This window comes from Hemitrygon akajei, chromosome 4 (genome assembly GCF_048418815.1).
Source record: "Hemitrygon akajei chromosome 4, sHemAka1.3, whole genome shotgun sequence".
Classification (NCBI taxonomy): domain Eukaryota; kingdom Metazoa; phylum Chordata; class Chondrichthyes; order Myliobatiformes; family Dasyatidae; genus Hemitrygon; species Hemitrygon akajei.
The window spans coordinates 45,529,634-45,549,558 of record NC_133127.1 but is presented as its reverse complement, the minus strand read 5'-3'; the positions used below and the strand labels follow the sequence as shown (position 1 = coordinate 45,549,558).

General features: G+C 42.6%; 1 protein-coding gene across 5 annotated transcripts in view; it reads right to left on the bottom strand.

Moving 5' to 3' along the window:
• The window catches only part of fam13a (family with sequence similarity 13 member A), a 277,630-nt gene that overhangs the window by 47,466 nt on the left and 210,239 nt on the right, over window positions 1-19,925 (bottom strand). For all 5 annotated transcript variants that reach the window (XM_073042473.1, XM_073042470.1, XM_073042472.1 and 2 more), the window contains 3 exons: window positions 7,809-7,850; window positions 5,889-6,068; window positions 4,422-4,623 (listed from right to left, as the gene is read on the bottom strand). In XM_073042473.1, the coding sequence (XP_072898574.1) occupies window positions 4,422-4,623; window positions 5,889-6,068; window positions 7,809-7,850 (424 nt within the window). The remainder of the gene's footprint in view (window positions 1-4,421; window positions 4,624-5,888; window positions 6,069-7,808; window positions 7,851-19,925) is intronic.

Sequence of the window (19,925 nt, the reverse complement as noted above, 5' to 3'; positions counted from 1 at the left end):
TCAAGAGGGTGAACCCTTACAAGATGCCAGGCCCTGATGATATACCTGGTAGGGCACCAAAAATCTGTGCCAACCAGCTGATGGGAGTGTTCAAGGACTTCTTCAATCTCTCTCTCCTCCAGTTGGACCTTCCCTCCTGCTTCGAAAAGGTGACAATAGACCAGCGCGCAAAAACAGCACGGTGAGCTGCCTCTTCGACTATCTACTGTGTTCAAATGATTTGAGAAGTTAGTCATGACTAGGATTAACTCCCATCTATGTAAGGACCTGGACCTGCTGCAATTTGCCTATAGCCACAATAGGTCTACAGGAGATGCAATCTCTCTGGCTCTCCTCTTGGCCTTGGATCACCTGGACAATAGGAATATCCATGTCAGACTGCTGTTTATTGATTACAGTTAGGTGTTCAACACAATCATACCCTCAGTACTAATCAACAAGCTCCAAATTGATCTTTCAAAGATCATTGGACTCTGGCATTGTGTCAGGGAACTGGAAAATTGCAAATGTCACTCCATTCTTTAAGAATGGAAGAAGGCAGCAGAAAGGAAATTATAGACCAGTTAGCCTGACCTCAGTGGGTTGGGAAGATGTTAGAGTCAATATTTAAGGATGAGGTGATGGAGTGCTTGGTGAAACAAGACAAAGTCAACATGGTTTCCTTAAGGGAAAATTTTGCCTGATGAACCTGTTGGAATTATTTGAGGAGATTACAAGTAGGATAGGTAAAGGGGATGCAGTGGATGTTGTATATTCTGGAATTTCAGAAGGCCTTTGACAAGGTGCTGCACATGAGGCTGCTTACCAAGTTAACAGCCCAAGGTATTACAAGAAAGTTACTAACATGGTTAGAGCATTGGCTGATTGGAAGAAGGCAGCGAGTGGGAATGTAAGGATCCTTGTCTGGTCGGCTGCCAGTGACTAGTGGTGTTCCACAGGGATCGGTTTTGGGACCACTTCTTTTTATGCTGTATATAAATGATTTAGTTACTAAATTATTTATATACAGCATAAAAAGAAGTAAATGAAATAGATGGCTTTGTTGCCAAGTTTGCAGAGAATAAGAAGATTGGTGGAGGGACAGGTAGTGTTGAGGAAACAGGTAGGATGCAGAAGGACTTAGACAGAGTAGAAGAATGGATAAGAAAGTGGCAAATGGAATATAATGCTGGAAAATGCACGGTCATGCACTTTGGTAGTAGAACTAAATGTGTGGACTATTTTCTAAACAGGGAGAATATCCAAAAATCTGAGATGCAGAGGGACTTTTGAGTCCCTGTGCAGAACACCCTAAAGGTTAACTTGCAGATTGAGTCGGTGGTGAGGAAGGCAAATGCAATGTTAGCATTCATTTCAAGAGGTCTAGAATACAAGAGCAAGGATGTGATGCTGAGGCTTTATAAGGCACTGGTGAGGCCTCACCGTGAGTATTGTGAACAGTTTTGGGCTCCTCATCTTAGAAGAGATGTGCTGGCATTGGAGAGGGTCCAGAGGAGGTTCACAAGGATGATTCCAGGAATGAAAGGGTTACCATACGAGGAATGTTGGATGGCTCTGGGTCTGTACTCGCTGGAATTTAGAAGGATGAGGGGGGATCTCATTGAAACCTTTCAAATGTTAAAAGGCCTAGACAGAGTAGATGTGAAAGGATGTTTCCCATGATGGGAGAGTCTAGGACAAGAGGGCACAGCCTCAGGATAGAGTGGCGTCCATTCAAAACAGAGATGTGGAGAAATTTCTTTAGCCAGAGGGTGGTGAATTTGTGAAATTTGTTGCCACATGCAGCTGTAGTGGCCAGGTTGTTGGGTGTATTTAAGGCAGAGATTGATAAGTTCTAGGTTGGACATGGCATCAAAGGTTACAGGGAGAAGGCTGGGAACTGGGGTTGAGGAGGAGAAAAAAAAAAGGATCAGCCATGATTGAATGACAGAGCAGGCTCGATGGGCCAAATGGCCTAATTCTGCTCCTATTTATTATGGTTTTATGGTCTAAAACCTGGGTCTCTGTACCTCACTCTGCAACTGGACCTTCCACTTCCTACTGGGAGACCAGTCAAGGCAAATCGGAAATAACATCTCCTCGCTGATAATCAACTTAACCCATTAATCTCCTCTCTGTACACTTATGATTAGGTGACTAGAAACAGCTATAAATTTGCTAATGACACAGCTATTGTAGGCAGAATTTCAGATGGTGACAAGGAGGTGTAGAGGAGTGAGACTGATCAGCTGGTTGAGTGGTGTCGTAACAACAACCCTGCACCAAGGAATTGTTTGTGAACTTCAGGAAGTGGAAGTTAAGGGAACATACACCAGTCCTCATCGAGGGAGCAGCAGTGAAAAGGGTGAGCAGTTTCAAGCTCATCAATATCAACATCTCTGAAGATCTATCCTGAGCCCAACATATTGATGCAATTACAAAGTAGGCAAAATGGCAGCTATATTTCATCAGGAGTTTGAGGAGTCTTGATATGACACTCAAGACTCTCAAAAATTTCTACAGATATACCGTGGAGAGTGTTCGAACTGGCTGCATCATCGTCTGGTATGGAGGAGCCACAGCAGAGAATCTGAAAAGGTACAGAAAGTTGTGACCTCAGCCAGCTCCATCATGGGCAGCAGTCTCCCCAGCATCGAGGCAGCAGCAGTGAAAAGTATGAGCAATTTCAATCCTGTGTTTCATCATCTCTGATGATCTAACCTGGGCCCAACATAATGATGCATTACAAAGATGGCACACCACTGACTATATTTCATCAGAGATATGGTATGACATCAAAGACTCTTGCAAATTTCCATATATGTACCATGGAGAGCTTTCTAACTGGCTGTGCCATTGTCTGGTATGGACAGGCAAATGCACAGGGTCAGAAAATTGTGAACAGCTAGCTCTATCATGGACACCAGCCTCCCCAGCATCGAGGACATCTTCAAAAGGCAATGCCTCAAAAAGGCAGCATCCATGATTAAAGATCCTCATCAGCCAGGACAACCATCTTCTCATTGCTACCATCGAGGAGGAAGTACAGGAGCCTGCAGACACACTCAACGCCTCAGCAACAACTTCTTCCAAACTGCCATCAGATTTCTAAATCGACATTGAACCCATGTAGACTACCTCAATTTCTTTTCCTCTCTTGGCACACAACTTAACTTAATTTTTAAAAATATGCTTCTTATTGTAATTTAGTTTTTTATTATTATGTATTGCAATGTACTGCTGTTGCAAAACAACGATTTTCACGACATATGCCAGTGTTATTAAATCTGATTCTGATTGAATGGTGGGTGCCTGGAACACAGTGCCAGGGTGGTGGTCAAGGTTGATACAATAGGGACATTTAAGAGTGTTAAGCACAGGGATAGATGTTGGAAGAGGTTATGGGATGTACGGGAGGGAAGGATTAGTGTGACGGTGGAGTATGTTTATATAGCTCAGCACAACATTGTGGCCCATACTGTGTTCTGTGCACAGCTCCGCCAGCGGGAGTTGATGTTGTGAAGCATCACATCAAATTAAGTCTAAAATTAAGTAGAGTCTAATGACAGCTCCACAAGCAGACTCTGCAAAAGTTTATGATTCAGGCATTGTCACAGGGTGAAAGATAACTATTTATTCATCTGCTTTACAGAAATCTGCAGGAGAAGTTGAAGAAAGTGATGGCTAAATGAGTGTTGGTGGTAGGGAGCAAAATGTTAGTGATCTGCGTAGAGAAGGGACTGGGTTAATTACCATATATCTTTGCTGTGAATATTCTCCTCCACAGTGAACTAACACTTGTATTAAACATGAGGAAGCACTTACAGAACCGACAATCTACTCTTGTGCCACGGAGGGCATTAATGTTTCATCAGAACCTTCAGAAAGGATTATGTTTCAAAGGCTTCATCTTCTCCTACCCGCCCAGCACACTGCACTATACTAGGAAACAAAATTACACTTTGGCTGAAAGTTGCTCACTAGGCTGCCTGGATGGGGTTAGCGTCAGACAAACTGAACTTTGGAAAGGCAGTACAATATGCATTTCACATTTATGCTTAAATCAGGCCTCAGAGGTCACAATTCTGCTCTCCTTGAGTTAGAACATAGAACAGTACATCCCACCGTTGTGCTGACCTACAAGTCAACATGGATTCCCCCTGATGCTCTGGTTTCCCTCCATATCCCAAAGACATGCTGGGTAGTAAATTAATGGACCCCAGTTGGTGTATAGCAGGAGAATTTGGGGGTGAATAGGTTACAGGAAAATAAATGAGGGAATAAAATAGGCAAAAATACTTAGAGCCAGCATACACATAATGGGCTGAATGGCCCTCTTCTACATAATAAAAGCAGGACATTAGGAACATTGTAGCCCCTCCAAGAAATTTCAGAATACGCTACTGAGCGAGAAGGTGGGGTCAGGAAAATGCAAAACGTACCATTGGAGAATCCTGATTTTTGTTGAGCTCAGAGAGTTTGCAACTTGACTTCTGCCTCTTTGGCTTCATGCCTTCATCGATGTAGCTGCCGTTAGTTTCCTTTAGCTTTTTATCGCCTTGCTGCGGAGGTTCCCCAAGCCCCGATCGGTTCTCCTCATTACCGCTGAATGCTGAGGGAATATTCTCTTTGTTGATGTCATCCCTGTGGAGCACAGCAAGTCTGAGCCAACTACAAAGGCATCTCATGAAACAGAGCAGTTAGAGGGGGTTTGGAACATCTGCTGACGGGGCTGCTGCTTCTCTGCCCATCATGTCTCCAGTGTCAGTTCAAATGACAATTTTATTTCCCATAATAATGACCAGCATCTAAACCTCCCCTTATAGGCTGCTGTCACTTTAGAACGTAGAACATTCCTGACCAGTACAAGCCCTGCAGCCCGCGATGTTGTGCCGTAAAATCATCGCCATGTACTGACCTTTTAACCTACTCAATTTAATCCTCCCTCCTATGTAACCTTCCATTTTTCTATCGTCATATATCTATCTAGGAGTTTCTTAAATGCCCTTAATGTGTCTGCCTCTATCACCACCCCAGCAGGCCTTTCCACACACATACACACCACTCTTTGTGGAAAGAATTTCCCTCTGACATCTCACCTATACTTTCCTCCAATCACCTTAAACTCTGTCGCCCAGAAATTCCCAAGGACAATCCCAGAGCATCCACTTCTATATCCCAAACATCTTCTAATCCTTTGAAGCATAATTACTAAGACAGGAGATACAACTGTATAGACAGGAGCAGTAAAGTTACGAAGTGGCCAATGATTGATGCATTGAGTGGACAAAACTGGGGCAGATGGGGTTCAATGTCAGGAAGTGTGAGATCATGCACTTTTGGATCAGAGAGGGACAATTTATTTAATGGTCAAATACTGGAGGGCTATGAAGGAGCAGGGGTTCAGATATACATCAGCCAACCTACAGCACAGTCTGAAAAACAACTAATGGAGTGTTGGTCTTTCCTTCCAGTGGAGAAGAAAGGGAGATTATGCAGCAGATATCCAGAGTCAATCTGTATAGAGCTTAAGGAGAGGGTGGAAGAGAGAGAAAGGGGAAATTGGGATGGGTTTTTGGGGGAGTTGCTATGCCCTACATTTAATAATTACTGAAAATTAAACTGACACTCTGGAGAGTATCAGTTCATAATGTCAGTTTCGCTCTAAGCACATGGAGAACAGCCAGCATCAAATCAGCCCTGTTCAATGAATTATGTTTTCTATGGTCTATGTTGACACCACACGTGGATAACAAATACACATATTACATACACATGTATATAATATAAAACAGTTTTATACATAATGCAGTAAGAGTATCTACATTAAGGAGTCAATCATGATTTATTTCAAATGTTCTGATAAAAAACTCCGTCAAATACATTGATAGGAACTAGAGTAGCCATACGTTTCTCTGCTTCTCCAGGGTTCATCCTGTTCCTTCAGATGTCTCCTCCTCTGTCTCGCGCAGCCCACTGCACTCAATAATGATGTCCCTGATTCTGATTCCTCCGAGCTTTGACCTCCACTGCCATGACTGTCAAAGAGGTGTTGTTCCACTGCTGACCGGATGGTCCTCTCCATAAAGCTGCAGGTACACACACAGCCGCTGAGTTGCCGTCTAAATATCCTCTCAAAATCCTAATCATGATTTCAATCACCTTACATTTCCCAATTTCCACCTTTCATCACCCAAAAATATACCTTTTATGCACAAGTCTGTATGAGCCATTTTAAAAAAACACTAACCCAGGCAATTACACTTTAAACATTCACTTTAAGTCTATGTTGCACATACACACATGCAACATGTTCATGCAAGTACACTAACTTATTCGTACACTAACTTACACATGATAGAAAAGCATGTGTATTCATTTACAAATGAATTCATTTGCACACATACTCTAAAAGCATAGAACCATACACACTCTCACATGTTCAGAAGTACAAATGTACACATACACACACAAACACAACCAAATATCCAAAGGGTTTAATTGTTATTAGTAACTCCCTTCTGTGTGAACATACAGCAAAGACCGAATAAGTTAATTTCCAAAAGTTAAGACAACACCTGATGCAATTGGTACTAAAGGAGACAGAACAACCCAGAGTCAAGACATTAGACAGGAGGGCTGACACCATGGCAGTAATGAAGCAATTTCTCTTCCAGTGACAATGGCAGAAGTTCTTTGATCTTTGACCTGACATCTGTCCCAACTTTGCTTCCAGGTTCCAGTTATAGAGCCACAGCGGATGGGGGGGGAAGGGGTTGAGGGTCAGATGAGTGGGCACAATGGGGCAGCTGCTCTTTCTCTCTCCAGGCCACTGAAGTTCCCATGACCTCCTTGCTTCTTTCTGTTTTACTTACACACCTCTCCCTACCATGTAGTTTAGCCTCCTAAGAGTTAATCTGCAGTCAAGAGATAGCCTCTTGTCAGCAAAGAATGCGTGCCTGATAATCTAAAAGCACGAACCATTAACGATGCCCTCTCAGAAAGTGGACTGACTGAGTTCATGAGTCTGGTCACGCATTACATAGATATGCAGAGTTTGATGACAGTGCACATTACCAGGCACCATTGAGCCTTCAGTTCACAAACAGGCTTCAGGTGACCTAGACTCTCCCTAAGCTTTTAGGAGGAGGAGTCACGATATTTCCTACCCAAGACAGTGTGCCTACTGCTGACATCATTGAACTGACCCTAGTTTGTTGCATTTGACATTCTGGGATGGTTTCAATTTTGACCCAGTACAGCAGCAAACTGGAAACTTTCCAGTACACATGGTTCAATGAAACTCCCAGTCTGGGAACCTTTCGAATACAGTATAGCTGTTTCATTCATGAACGTTTCTCATTTACTTAGCCACTGAATGGCAGCAGAAGAGGTGGGTGGTGGGTGCGGGGTTGTGGAAAAGTGATGCCGATTTGATAGCTGATTTGGTAGAGACTCAGTGAAGTGGGGTGGGGATGTGGGGGAATATAGTGTCTCTCTGGTAGAAGCTAAGTGAAAGACATTCAGCCCATTGTTTCAGTGCTGGCTCTTTGCTCAAGTAATTCAACGCCACTGAAAATGAGGGTCGAGACGGGTGAATCGGCTCACATTTGGGAAGGTCAGAGAAGAATGTATTAGGAAACTTTGTCAAAGATCCTTAGGGTTGGGAAATAGACCATTCAGCCCATTGTGGCTATGCCAGCCATTTGAAAGAGCTCATCAATTAATCTAATAGCAGATCATCTGCCTATGGCACCTATACCCACTTCCAAGCTCAATTTTGTTGGCTGCACCAATTCTATAATTAAAAAAAAATGTCATCCACTTACTCCCCGGCTGATGAATTGTTGTTGATTGGTGACACATGGGTGCTGTAATAACAAGAAAATGCAAATTAGATCAGTGGAGCATCAGGAAAATGAGAAACAGAGAGACAGAGGCAGAAAGTAAAGATAAACTGATCACAGTGATTCAGAGGTAAGAGGTCACCTTGCCCCAGTTCAGAATCGAAAGGTTGTAGGTTCAAGCCTCACCCAGAAACTATACCACAAATCTCTGTACACTGATATGCTAAAATAACATAGAAGTCCCTCACTGTCAGAGGATGTGAATTTGGATATTATCCTCAGGAACTATTTAGAAACAAAAAACTAATGACATTCCTCAAAACTCCTGCCCAACAGTTATTCCTTAAATAACAATGTTTATCCATTAAGTGACAAGGTTTAAGCAGATTATCTGGTCTTTATCACAATGCTGGTTGAGAGCTTGGTGTTCACATACTGGCCACTGCGCTTCCTACATTACAGCAGTAAAAATGTGCATCCAGGACTGACAAGTGCCTGGAATATTTCAGGGACAACCCAAGTCTCACTTTTTCGTTGAAAAGCAAAAGGCTGCAGAAGCTGAAAGCCTGCCTCCAAAAAAAAAAGCAAAATGCAGGAAATATTCATGTGACATACCGCCTGTGCTAAGAAGATCAAAGAGCTAATGTCTCACATCAGCAACTTTTCATCAGACGAAAGGGTACAACGAAAATCTAGTTCTGTGAAATACATGTTCCAAGTTTCTCCCTCCACAGATGCTGCCTGACCCACTGCGCATTCCCATCATTTTACAGGTTCCTTTCTTTGCTAATAGAAGATGCTCATTTCTTGGCCACACTGGCTGAGCTTCTGGCTCTTGTCACATTTCTTGCTGCATCATAGCTTACAAAATAAAATCAGACCAAGAGGAGAGGTGGAAAAAATATTTTACCTTTTACTTTATATAAATAAATCAAGCTGTCAGAGTATACATAGCACACCTCATTGTCAACTGCGCGGACACAGTCATTGCTGACAAAACCAGGTTGCTTCTTAGTTATTCTCGTCTTCCTGCTTATTATGCAAGTTTAAAGGATATTACCGTGTTAATGTGAATGAGATATTGGTGGATGGGTGACAGAGAGGAATGAGGTTGTGGGGTGTTTTTAATTGGGGAAGGAAAATGAGGCAGAGGGTGGTGATTGGAAATCGGAGCCTGGCAGACAACAGGGATCACTGGTGGGGCCCGACTTGTTTGTGACATACAGTACATTAATGACTTGGGTGTGAATATAGGAGATGATTAGTAAACTCGTGGATGACACAAAAATTGGTGTTGTGGTTAGTGAGGAAGGTTATTTCAGGCTACAGAAGGATGCAGATTAGTTGGAAAGTTGGGTCAAGCATTTAGATGGACTTTAACCCTGGCGAGTAAGAGGTGATGCATTTTGGGATGTCAAGCAAGGGTAGGACAAATACAGTTAATGGTATGGTGTTGAAGAATCTTGATGAATTCAGGGAACTAGGGGGTCAAGTCCATAGTTCCCTGGAAGTGACAACACAGGTGGTCAGGGTGCCTTCATAGGTCAGGACATTGAAAATAGAAGGTGGGACATTATAGTCAAACTTTACAAAACACTGGTCAGACCACACTTGGAAGTACTGTGCAGGAAGTGCCTTTCTAGTTGTCACTTTTTAAGAAGGATATCATCGTGCAGGAGAGATCACAGAGGAGAAGCACCAGATGGCTCCCCGGATTGGAAGGCTTTTTGTTACGGGAGGAGATGGCACAGGCTGGGCTTCTTTTCTCTGCAGCTGAGGAGGCTGTTGTATGATGATAGAAGTATAATTATGATAATCACAGATGAATTGTCTTCTTCTAAGCCTATTACCCTAACAGCAGCTCACTAGAGTCCTCGGTACTGGGCAAAAGGTTGATCAGCCCCGTGCCTTCTGCATTCTCCACATTATTTCATACGTCTTCCAGATGAAGATCCTTCCTCTTCCAGGGATGAGGTCTTTGGAGTTTCTGTAACTCTGGAACTTTATGGGATGGGGTTGCCAGCTCCCTGCTTAACCCTCCTCATTTCACAGCTGGGCTTGGGACTATCCATGGCAAAGGATCATAGATAGAATAGAAATTTTGCTCATGCTACAATTATCAACAAGTGGCCATAGTTTTAAGGTGAGAAGCAGAAGATTTAAAGGGGACCTTGGGGGTGGAATGTACACCGCAGTGATGATAACATCACAGGCAGCCAGGAGGGTCTGCACAGCAGCATCAGGTATTCCAGGTCCGGGGAACAAAAGGATCTGACAGCATGCACATTCTAGGGGTTGCACCAAGCATTGTTGACCACAAAGCATACCCCTCTTCCATTATTCTTCCCAGAGGTTTTTTGACCTGTCCACCCGGAACAGGGAGAACCCAGAGGGCTCAATAGCATCGTCCAGTATCTCCTCCGTCAGCCAAGTCTCCATGAAGCACAAAACGTTTCATTCCTTTGTTTCCTGCTGATAGGAGATTTTGGCTCTCAGTTTGCAGAGCTTGTTGTCCAGGGACTGAACGTAAGCCAGGAGTATGCTAGGGAGCAGTGGCCGATTTACATGTCATCTCAGCCTCACCAAGACGCCGGCCCTTCTCCCTCACCTCCGTCACCGCTTCCGAGGTAGTGGCGGTGTAAGAGATGAGTCTCCCATGGACCACACAAGCAGGTGTTCCCAGTGTAGAAGAGGCGGCACATAGCGGGTAAATGCTGTCTTTCGGATGTTCAGAAGGTCAGTCTACTGTATGTGATGTGACTATTCACAAAAATGCTAAGAAAATGCTAAGAAAATTGTATAAGTTAGTAATATACTGTAGATTTGGAACGGAGCTCGCAGCAAGGCCGTCGTACGCGGTGCCATCTTGAAAGGAACTGTACCTCTCTTAATCACATGATTCTGCAGAGAGTGGTGCGGACAGTCCAGTACATCTGTAGATGTGAACCTGCCATGATTCAAAGCCAGGTGTGTAAAAAGGGCCCGTAGGATCATTGGGGACCCAAGTCACCCCATCACAATCTATTCCAGCTGCTACCATCCGGGAAATGGTACTGCACCATAAAAGCCAGGAACAACAGGCTCCAGGACAGCTTCTTCCACCAGGCCATCAGATTGATTAACTCATGCTGATTTGAGTGTATTTCTATGTTACATTGACTGCTCTATTTATTATAAATTACTATGATTACATTGCTCATTTAGACGGAGATGTAGATTTTTTACTCCTCATGTATGCAAAGGATGTAAGAAATAAATAAAGTCAAGTTAAGCCAATAAATACAAAGAGAGTTAATATCTGGGATGTATTGCCAGAGGAGGTGGTAAAATCAGATACAATTACTAGATTTAAGAAACACTTAAACATTTAAAAGGCAAGGCAAAGAGGACAAGTCCTAATGTGGGCAATTCAGAGTACATGAGTAAAAGGTTAGCATGGATATGATGGGTTGAATGGCCTGTTTCTGAGCTGTACCATTTTATGTATCCATACAAACAGGCGTAGAAGCTGACTGATTTGCAATGGATACTGGGTGTACCTGGGAAACAATCCAAATTTAAGCCAAGCTATTTTTTTTTAAAAAGGAATAGAAATAGACAATTCTAGAAACACTCAGCGGGTCTAGCAGAATTTATGGAAAGAAAAACAGCTAATTCCTTCTTGGGAAGATTCATCAGAATAATTCTGATGCAGGGGTTCCCAACCTGTTTCATGCCATGGACCCGACCATTAACGGAAGGGTCCATGCACTTCAGGCTGGGAAACCCTACAGGGTCGCAAAGCCAAAACAGCTAATTGCCAACACGAGGAAATCTGCAGATGCTGGAAATTCAAACAACACACACAAAATGCTGGTGGAACACAGCAGGTCAGGCAGCATCTATAGGGAGAAGCGCTGTCGACGTTTCGGACCGAGACCCTTCGTCAGGACAGACGAAGAGCTAACTGCCTCTCTTTTCACAGATGCTGCTTTGCTTGCTAAGTGTTTCCACCATTTTCTATCTTGTTTTGTTTTAGTGTTCATATATGGAGTTTACTGTGGCTCTGGGGATTTTGCTGCTGCCAACTCCAGATAATCTGACCTCAAGACTTCGATCTCACCCCGACTTTAGGGCTGTGTTGATGCAACCGGACGGGAGCCTACAGTGAGAACGGACTCTGGGTCCGCTGACTAGAAAAGTGCCACTGGGAACTGTACCCCAAGTGTGTAGACCACTGCAACTGAAGTAAATGGGAATAGATGGGGAGGAACATGACAACATAAGGAGCTTACTTGAAGTTGGGGTCTACTTTATCAGTCCTGATGAAGGGTCTTGGCCCGAAACATCAACTGTTTACTCTTTTCTATAGATGCTGCCCGGCCTGCTGAGTTCCTCCAGCATCTTGTGTGTGTTACTTGGAGCTGCAGTGTTTCTATATGAATGAGCATACTGTTGCTGTGTGTGCACTTACTGTGATTCTCTCAGACAGGAGAATCAGGTGATGTGTTTGCTTTTGAACAATCTAAGAATAATACTAGCTGCAGAAGAAGGCTGAAAGGACAACAAAATATATACTCTAGGGTACTCTGACTACCAAATAAACCACTGCCTCTTTAATGCATTTATACTGTGCCTTGATATATTTGTGTAGTGAATACATTCTTGGTGGAGTTATGTATTTACAAGAATATTGCCAGGACTTGAGGGCCTGAGTTACAGGAAGAGATTGGGCAGGATAGGACCTTATTACTTGGAATGTAGGAGACTGAGGGGTGACTTTATAGATGTGTATGAAATCATAATATTTTTGCAAAGCAAAGGAATTAAGAGTTTATGGAGAAAAGGAAGGTTGGTGGAGCACAGTCCATGGCCCCATCAGCCATGATTTTATTGAATGGTGGAGCAGGCTGATTGGCCTACTCCTGCCCCCATTTCTTAATATTCTCATGAGGAGAACAGAGAAGCAGTCTTTTACCCAGGGAAAGGGAATCAAAAACCAGCACAGGTTTAAGGCAAGAGGAGAGAAAGATTTAAAAGGAACACAAAGGGCAAACTCTTTACATAGAGGTTGGTGTGTATATTGAACAGGCTACCAGGAGAAGGAGTTGAGCCTGGTACAACAGCAGCATTTAAAAGACATTTGGATAAACACACGAATAAGAAAGGTTTGCAGGGTATGAGTCAAATGTGGGCACATGTGACCAAAGTCAGCGTGGACAAGTTGGGTCAAAAGGCTCGTTTTCATGCTGTATAACTCTGTGGAAACCAAGGGTGGGGTGGAGCTCCTCCAATGGACAAATCAGTCTTCAATGACGGAAGCATTTTCTTTTGATGCATCAAGAACGAATAGGCATCGTGTGGAATAAAACCACAGCAGTGTTGTTGGTAACATGATTGCATGTTTTCAAGAGAGGGCAGAATGAAGGATGAAGATCAAGTGGCTTTGGTGCTGAACATACATCTGCAAATTGATACCAGAACACACTCTTCAGGAACAATAAGTGATTTACAAAGGAAGTAATTACTAATTAAAGAGTCTTTCCATCTACGGAATGCTGGCAATTCAAGTGATGCAGCCTAAGCTTTCTTCTTTTCCAGAATGCACACTTTCAGCATGACCGCCCCACCAATCACACCAGTAAACTCAGCAGGTCAAATATTTCATAGGAGGCTCCTATTTCTTAAACACATTTCCTTTATCTAAAGTATCACACGCAAAACACTGGAGGAAATCAGCAGGTCAGGCAGCATCTATGGAAAGGAATAAAATCGACATTTCCGGCTGAGACCCTTCATCAGGACTGGAAACGTCAATTTCCCGAAATACCGACCAGGATTATGTAGAATAAAATGGGTTGAGTGAATGGTGCAGATTCAAGGAGTAAACGGCCTGATTCACAAGAAAATAGGAGCAGGCCATTTGGCCCCCTCAGCCCTGCTCCGCCATGCAATATAACCATGGCCGGTATGTTCCAGTCTTCAACTCTTTCTTAGTGATTGTCTCCCATAAACCTCAATTCTTCAATCTTAAAAATATGTATTTATCTCCACCTTAAGTATATTTAATGATTTTGTGCTCTATAACTATGATTAATTATGGAACGGGAGAGACAATGTTAAGTAGTTCCTGGACATCGGAACCAGTGAACTAGCCCTCAAACAACTAGGAGCAGAATAAAGCAGTAAAACAGCAAGCATGGAGAAAGATGCTTAAATTTTGCTTACATCAGCTCTTTCACATTCCTGACATTACATGCCACACAGTCTTTTGCAATGTAATGTGGGAAACTGGGGAGCACAGTGAGCACTTCGTAACATGGTTAGTGACTAACATCAAAGTCAACGCTGAGACTCCAGCAATCACTGTCTTCACCATCTTCAACCTGGGATCTTACTCCTGTATGAGCACACTTGGCCTTGAATTGAACTCTTATCTGAAGGACAGCAGGTCAAATAGTGTAGGATTCCCTGAGTATTTTACTGCAGCGGAATGCCAACCTGAGAGACCGGTGCATGGAATAACAATGGATGCACTTGAGATACAACGCAGGGTAGACCCTTCCAGTCCTTCAAGTCGTGCCACCCAGCAACCACAAACTTTAATGCTAACCTAATCACAGGAAACCAGAATACGTCATGGTCACGGGGAGAACGTACAAATCCCTTACAGATGGCGGTGGCAAAGAAATACATGGCCTTACCACAGCTAGAACAGCTACTACCATCAACCATTCAGTTCTTGAACTAACCTGCATAACCCTATTTACCACCTCAGTATAGCAACACCATGCCACTACATTGTATATTCTTTCTTTTTGTTCCAGTTGTGTTCTTTCCAGTAAAAAGTGTGCACAATGCATGTTTTTCTTGCGAATGTTGTGCATCTAATGCTGCATGTCTGATGCTGCTGCAATCAAGTTATCCATATACCTGTGCATAAATGTATTTGTGCACATGACAACTCCACTTTGACCTTAAAGACATAAGATCCTTTGAGACTTCTTTACTCCTCATAAGGGTTAAGACTGATTTGATCTCAGTCTCCATTCCTCTTTCCTGCCTTTTCCCTGTGATCCATAGATCTATTTCATTCTTAACACATTCAGTGCCTCACAGGTACAGAAGCCTGAAGGCGCACACTCAGCGATTCAGGAACAGCTTCTTCCCCCCCGCCATCCGATTCCTAAATGGACATTGAACCCATGAACATGAGCTCATGTTTTTAATATATATTATTTCTGTTTTGCACTATTTTTAATCTATTCAATATACATTTATATACTTAATGGAATTGAATGAGAGAATTATTTATTAATTCTATCTATATTATCACGTATTGCATTGAACTGCTACTGCTAAGTTAACAAATTTCATGACATGTGCCGCTGATAATAAACCTGATTCTGATTCTTGATTGAGAAAGCCAAAGATTCAATGCCTCTGAAAAAAAGCAATTCCTCTTAAACTTAATTAAATGATCCTTTATTCTGAAATCATGTCTCCCAGTTATTTTATCACTGATGTACAGTTCCCCGGAAACAGAAAGCATTCCAACTTTAATTGTATGTTCTGAATGGAAGCACAACTTTTGGCTGCCTGAATGTCTGGATTTTAAATCTGGCAGAGAGCTCATGGTCGACTGGGCAGCAGTGATCTCCTGCCTTTGTGTATGCTTCTAAAATGTACAGCAAACAACTTTAAGTACTGCAAAGATACCAACACTGCCTCGGAGTTCCAAAGCCACTGACGGGACTTACTTCTAGCGGTGATGAGACAGCTTACAGAGGAGAAGTTGACACCCCGACACAGTGGTGCCAAGTTAACAACCTCTCCCTCAATATCCAAAAAACAAAAGAGCTGATCATGGATTACAGGAGGAGCAGAGTCAGGCTCGCCCCGATCAATATCAATGGGACTGCATTTGAGAGGGTGAGCAGTTTCAAGTTCCTCAGTATACACATCACTGAAGATCTCACCTGGACTGTACACACCAGCTGTGACAAAAAAAAAAGCACAACAGTGTCTCTTCCACCTCAGGCAACTGAAGAAGTTCGGCATGAGCCCCAAATCCTCAAGACCTTCTACAGGGGCAACTTTGAGTGCATCCTGACTGGCTGTATCTCCGCCTGGTACAGGAACTGCACCAACATTGATCACTGGGCATTGTAGAGAGTGGTATGGACAGCCCAGTACATCGGTGGATGTGACCTTTCCTTCATTGAGGACATTTACAGCAGCAGGTGTGTAAAGAAGGCCTGGAAGATCATCTGGGACACCAATCACCCCAACCATAAACTGTTTCAACTGCTTCCATCTGGCAAACGGTACTGCAGCATTAAAGCCAGGACCAACAGGCTATGGGACAGCTTCTCTTTACAAGCCATTAGTTACAAATTTATATGTCTGTACATTGCGACAGAATCATAACGCAAAGATTTTTACTCCCTCACGTTGTGGGACATATGTAAGATTTAAATAAATTCAAATTCAAATAAATAGGATGGTGCCCTATCCAAGACCAAAATACTCAGCATCAAGGCCCCAATTACAATCAGTTGATTCTCAAGGGCAGATCAGGCACGTCATTTGCATGCTTAATATCAGACTTCCTAACCTGAATCTGAGTTGTGAACTCCGTCATGGCAAGAAATTGCTGGGTAGAGAAAGTAAAGACTTCAAGAAAGTTCTCAAAACTTCTTTACAATATGTGACATCCCTGGCAACTTGTGGCAACTCCTGCACCTGAACAAATCGGAAGAGCATCAGGAGCTCTGAGAACCTCAAGAGCAAAGGAAAACCCAGCTGGAACTGTAGAAGGGGTGACCGCCTCCCAAATCATCCATCCATCAATTCTGGTTGGTATTATCACCCACAGAATGGGAATGAAAGCAAGCCATCCTCAACCAAGGGAGTGGGTAGGAATTCACGTTCCGGATAGAGGAAGCATTCCCTCTACATTGACCACTTCAAGCCCGCACATAATCTTTATATTTCAATAAGTTCACCTCTCATTCTTGTAAACTCCACTGAGTACAGGCTCAATCTGCTCAGTTTTTCCTCATGATATAACCCCTTCATCTCAAAAGCCAAGTTAATGGAGCTTCTGTGAACCGAAGAAGAAAAAATCCCAGAGGATGAATTTATTACGTACAATAGCTTGCATTTTCTGGCATTTTCCAGTAGGCTTGCAAGACAACGGATCGGAACAGTGGTCATTCAAAGAGAGATAGGAATGTTGGACTAAAAGCAAAGCCCGGTATTTTAGTAAGGCTTTTGATAAAGTCCCTCATGGGAGACTCATCCAGAAAATTAAGATGCATGGGATCTATGGTGAATTAGCCATTTGGATTCAGATTTGGCTTGTCTGTAGAAGATAGAGGGTAATGGTTGATGGGACCTATTCTGGGTGATCTCTGTAACTAGTGGTATACTGCAAGTACTGGTTCCTCTGTTTCTGATGTGCATATATAAATAGTCTTTTGTGGTTTTGTGGATAGCATAGAGGATTGGCAAAGCATATAGCAGGATATAGATCAGTTGCAGATGTACAGAAATATTGGAGAAATAGCAGATGGAGTTTTATCTGGCCAATTGAGAAGTGCTGCACTTCGGGAGATCAAATGTAAGGAGGCAGTACACTGTTTACGGCAACATCTTCAACACTGTTGATGAGCGGAGGATCTTGGGGTCCAAGTTCACAGCTGTCTGTAGGTGGTTACACAGTTTGCAGGGTGGAATAAAAAAAGCTTACAGTATGCTTGCCTTCATTTGTTGAGGAACTGAGTTCAAGAGTTGGGAAGTTATGATGCACACTTATAAGAGTCTAGTTAGGAGTATTGCATTAAATTCTGGTCATTCTTTATACGAAGGCTGATTGATAAGTTTGTGGCCTAAGATAGAAGGAGTCAATTTTAGAAAACCCAGCACATTTATTTTTCAACATAGTCCTCTCCTACATGTACACACTTAGTCCAGCGGTCATGGAGCATACAGATCTTGGACCACCAGAGAGTGTCCACAGCATGGGTGATTGATAAGTTCGCACCCTAAGGTAGAAGGAGATGAGTTATACAGCTCTCTTTACATGCACATGCAGTTCAACTCTTTGAGTGATTATGCAGAAAGTTTGAAGTTAATAACTCATCTCCTTGTACCTTGGGCCACAAACATCAATCACCCCTGCTGTGGACACTTTCCGGAGGTCCAAGATCCGTATGCTCCATGACGCTGGACTAAGTGTGTAAATGTAGGAGAGGACTATGTTGAAAAATAAATGTGTTAGGTTTCTAAAACTGACTCCTTCTACTTTAGGCCATGAACTTATCAATCACCCCTTATATATTGGCCCACTATAGGAAGGATGTAGAGGCTTTAGAGAAGGTGCAGAAGAGGTATACATGGATGCTGCATGGATAAGGAGATATTGAGCAAACTTGGGTTGTTTGCTAAGGAGTGGTGGAGGCTCTGAGTGATCTGATAGAGGTTTAAAATTATGAGAGGAATGGATAAGAGTAGGCAGCCAGCAACTTTTTTCTCAGGGTTGAAATGTCTCATACCAGAGGGCAGGCATTTGGGGTAAGCTCGAAGGAGATATGTAAGGCAAATTTTGTTTACACACATGGAAAGTGATGGGTGCCGAGAATGCACTTCCTAGTGTGTTGGTGGAGGCATAGGGGCATTCAATGTGCCCTTGGATAGGCTTATACATGTGCAGGAAATGGAAGGTTATAGATATTACACAGACAGAAGGGATTAGTTTAGTTGGGCATTTCATTACTAATTTAATTAGTTCAGCACAACGTTGTGGGCCAAAGGGCCTTTTCCTGTGCTATATTGTTCTAAGTTCATTACTGCAGAGTAGCAAAATAGGTATTGATAACAAGAGTCTGTGAGGAAGAGATAAAGCATACAAAACATATGCTTATGCATCCAATTAGAGCAGGGGAAAATAGCTATAAAGCAAAATTATCTGAATGAATCCGGTGTCTTTAACAAAATTAAGAGTGTGGACAAGTGGATGTGATTTCATCATCATTACGCTCACAAGACTGCAAATGACACAAAGGTGAGGAGTTAAATATTCTAGGAACTTTTCAGTGGGACAGATGGTGTGGAAAAGGAGGGAGGAAAGCCCCAGAAATAAAGAATGGGATAAAGGCAATAAAAATGAAGGACCGTAGCTCATAAAATAGTTCAGGCGGAGCTAAGAAATACAGTGTGACTTGTCTACAGGCCCTCAAAGTTTAGCAGCGCTTTCTCTCCCCATCATGAAAAACTAAGGCCTTCTTGTAATTTATCCAAGTTAAAAAAAAGACTGCTTCGACTCACTATTGAAAAGGAATGTCCTGCGTCTTTGTCTTGACAAGATCAGATTTAACAAACTATCATATTTGTGTGTGAGACTGGAATAGAGGATCTGGAGGTGAAAAATCAATGGACCCAATTCACAATCCTCCATTTCTTAATAAGATCATTTTCACTCTACGTTGTTTACAGATTTTCATTTCAAGGAACACTACCACTTTTAACAAGATTACAAATCTTACAGGCTTCCCCCATGAACTTGTTAACCTCATTAAATGAGGGAATTTCTGCTGAGAGGTGACTAATCTAATTATTCATAACTACTAAGAAAATGTAGCACTGGCAAATAATGAGCTATGGGCACTGAAATGTGATTGGAAGGTACAAGACAATTGGAAAAGTACTGTAAGTATCAGTAAGGGGCCTGTAAATCATTCTACCTAACTTGTTGATCCACTGGCAGCCAAAGCTGCATAGAAGGTTGACAAAAATATGTTTGTCATTTGCTGGCAAACATTTTTGGAGCCAAGAAGAATGCATAAACAAAGAACACTAAGTTTGCACAAAAAATATTTGCTCACGTATTTCTGTGAATCTAAGCAATGGGGAATTTCTGCACTCCATTGCTTAAGCATGATGGCACAAACCTTATGGTGCCCGGGTCATACTGGGCACCAGTCAAGGCCAATGGTCTTTTTGGTTTTAATGTTCAAAGAGGCCAGGTTTGTTGACTTAATGCTTATCTAATTATCTATATACTACTAAAATTCTCATGCTCTGTTTGTGACCTCCAAACGGTGCATCACAGCGGCA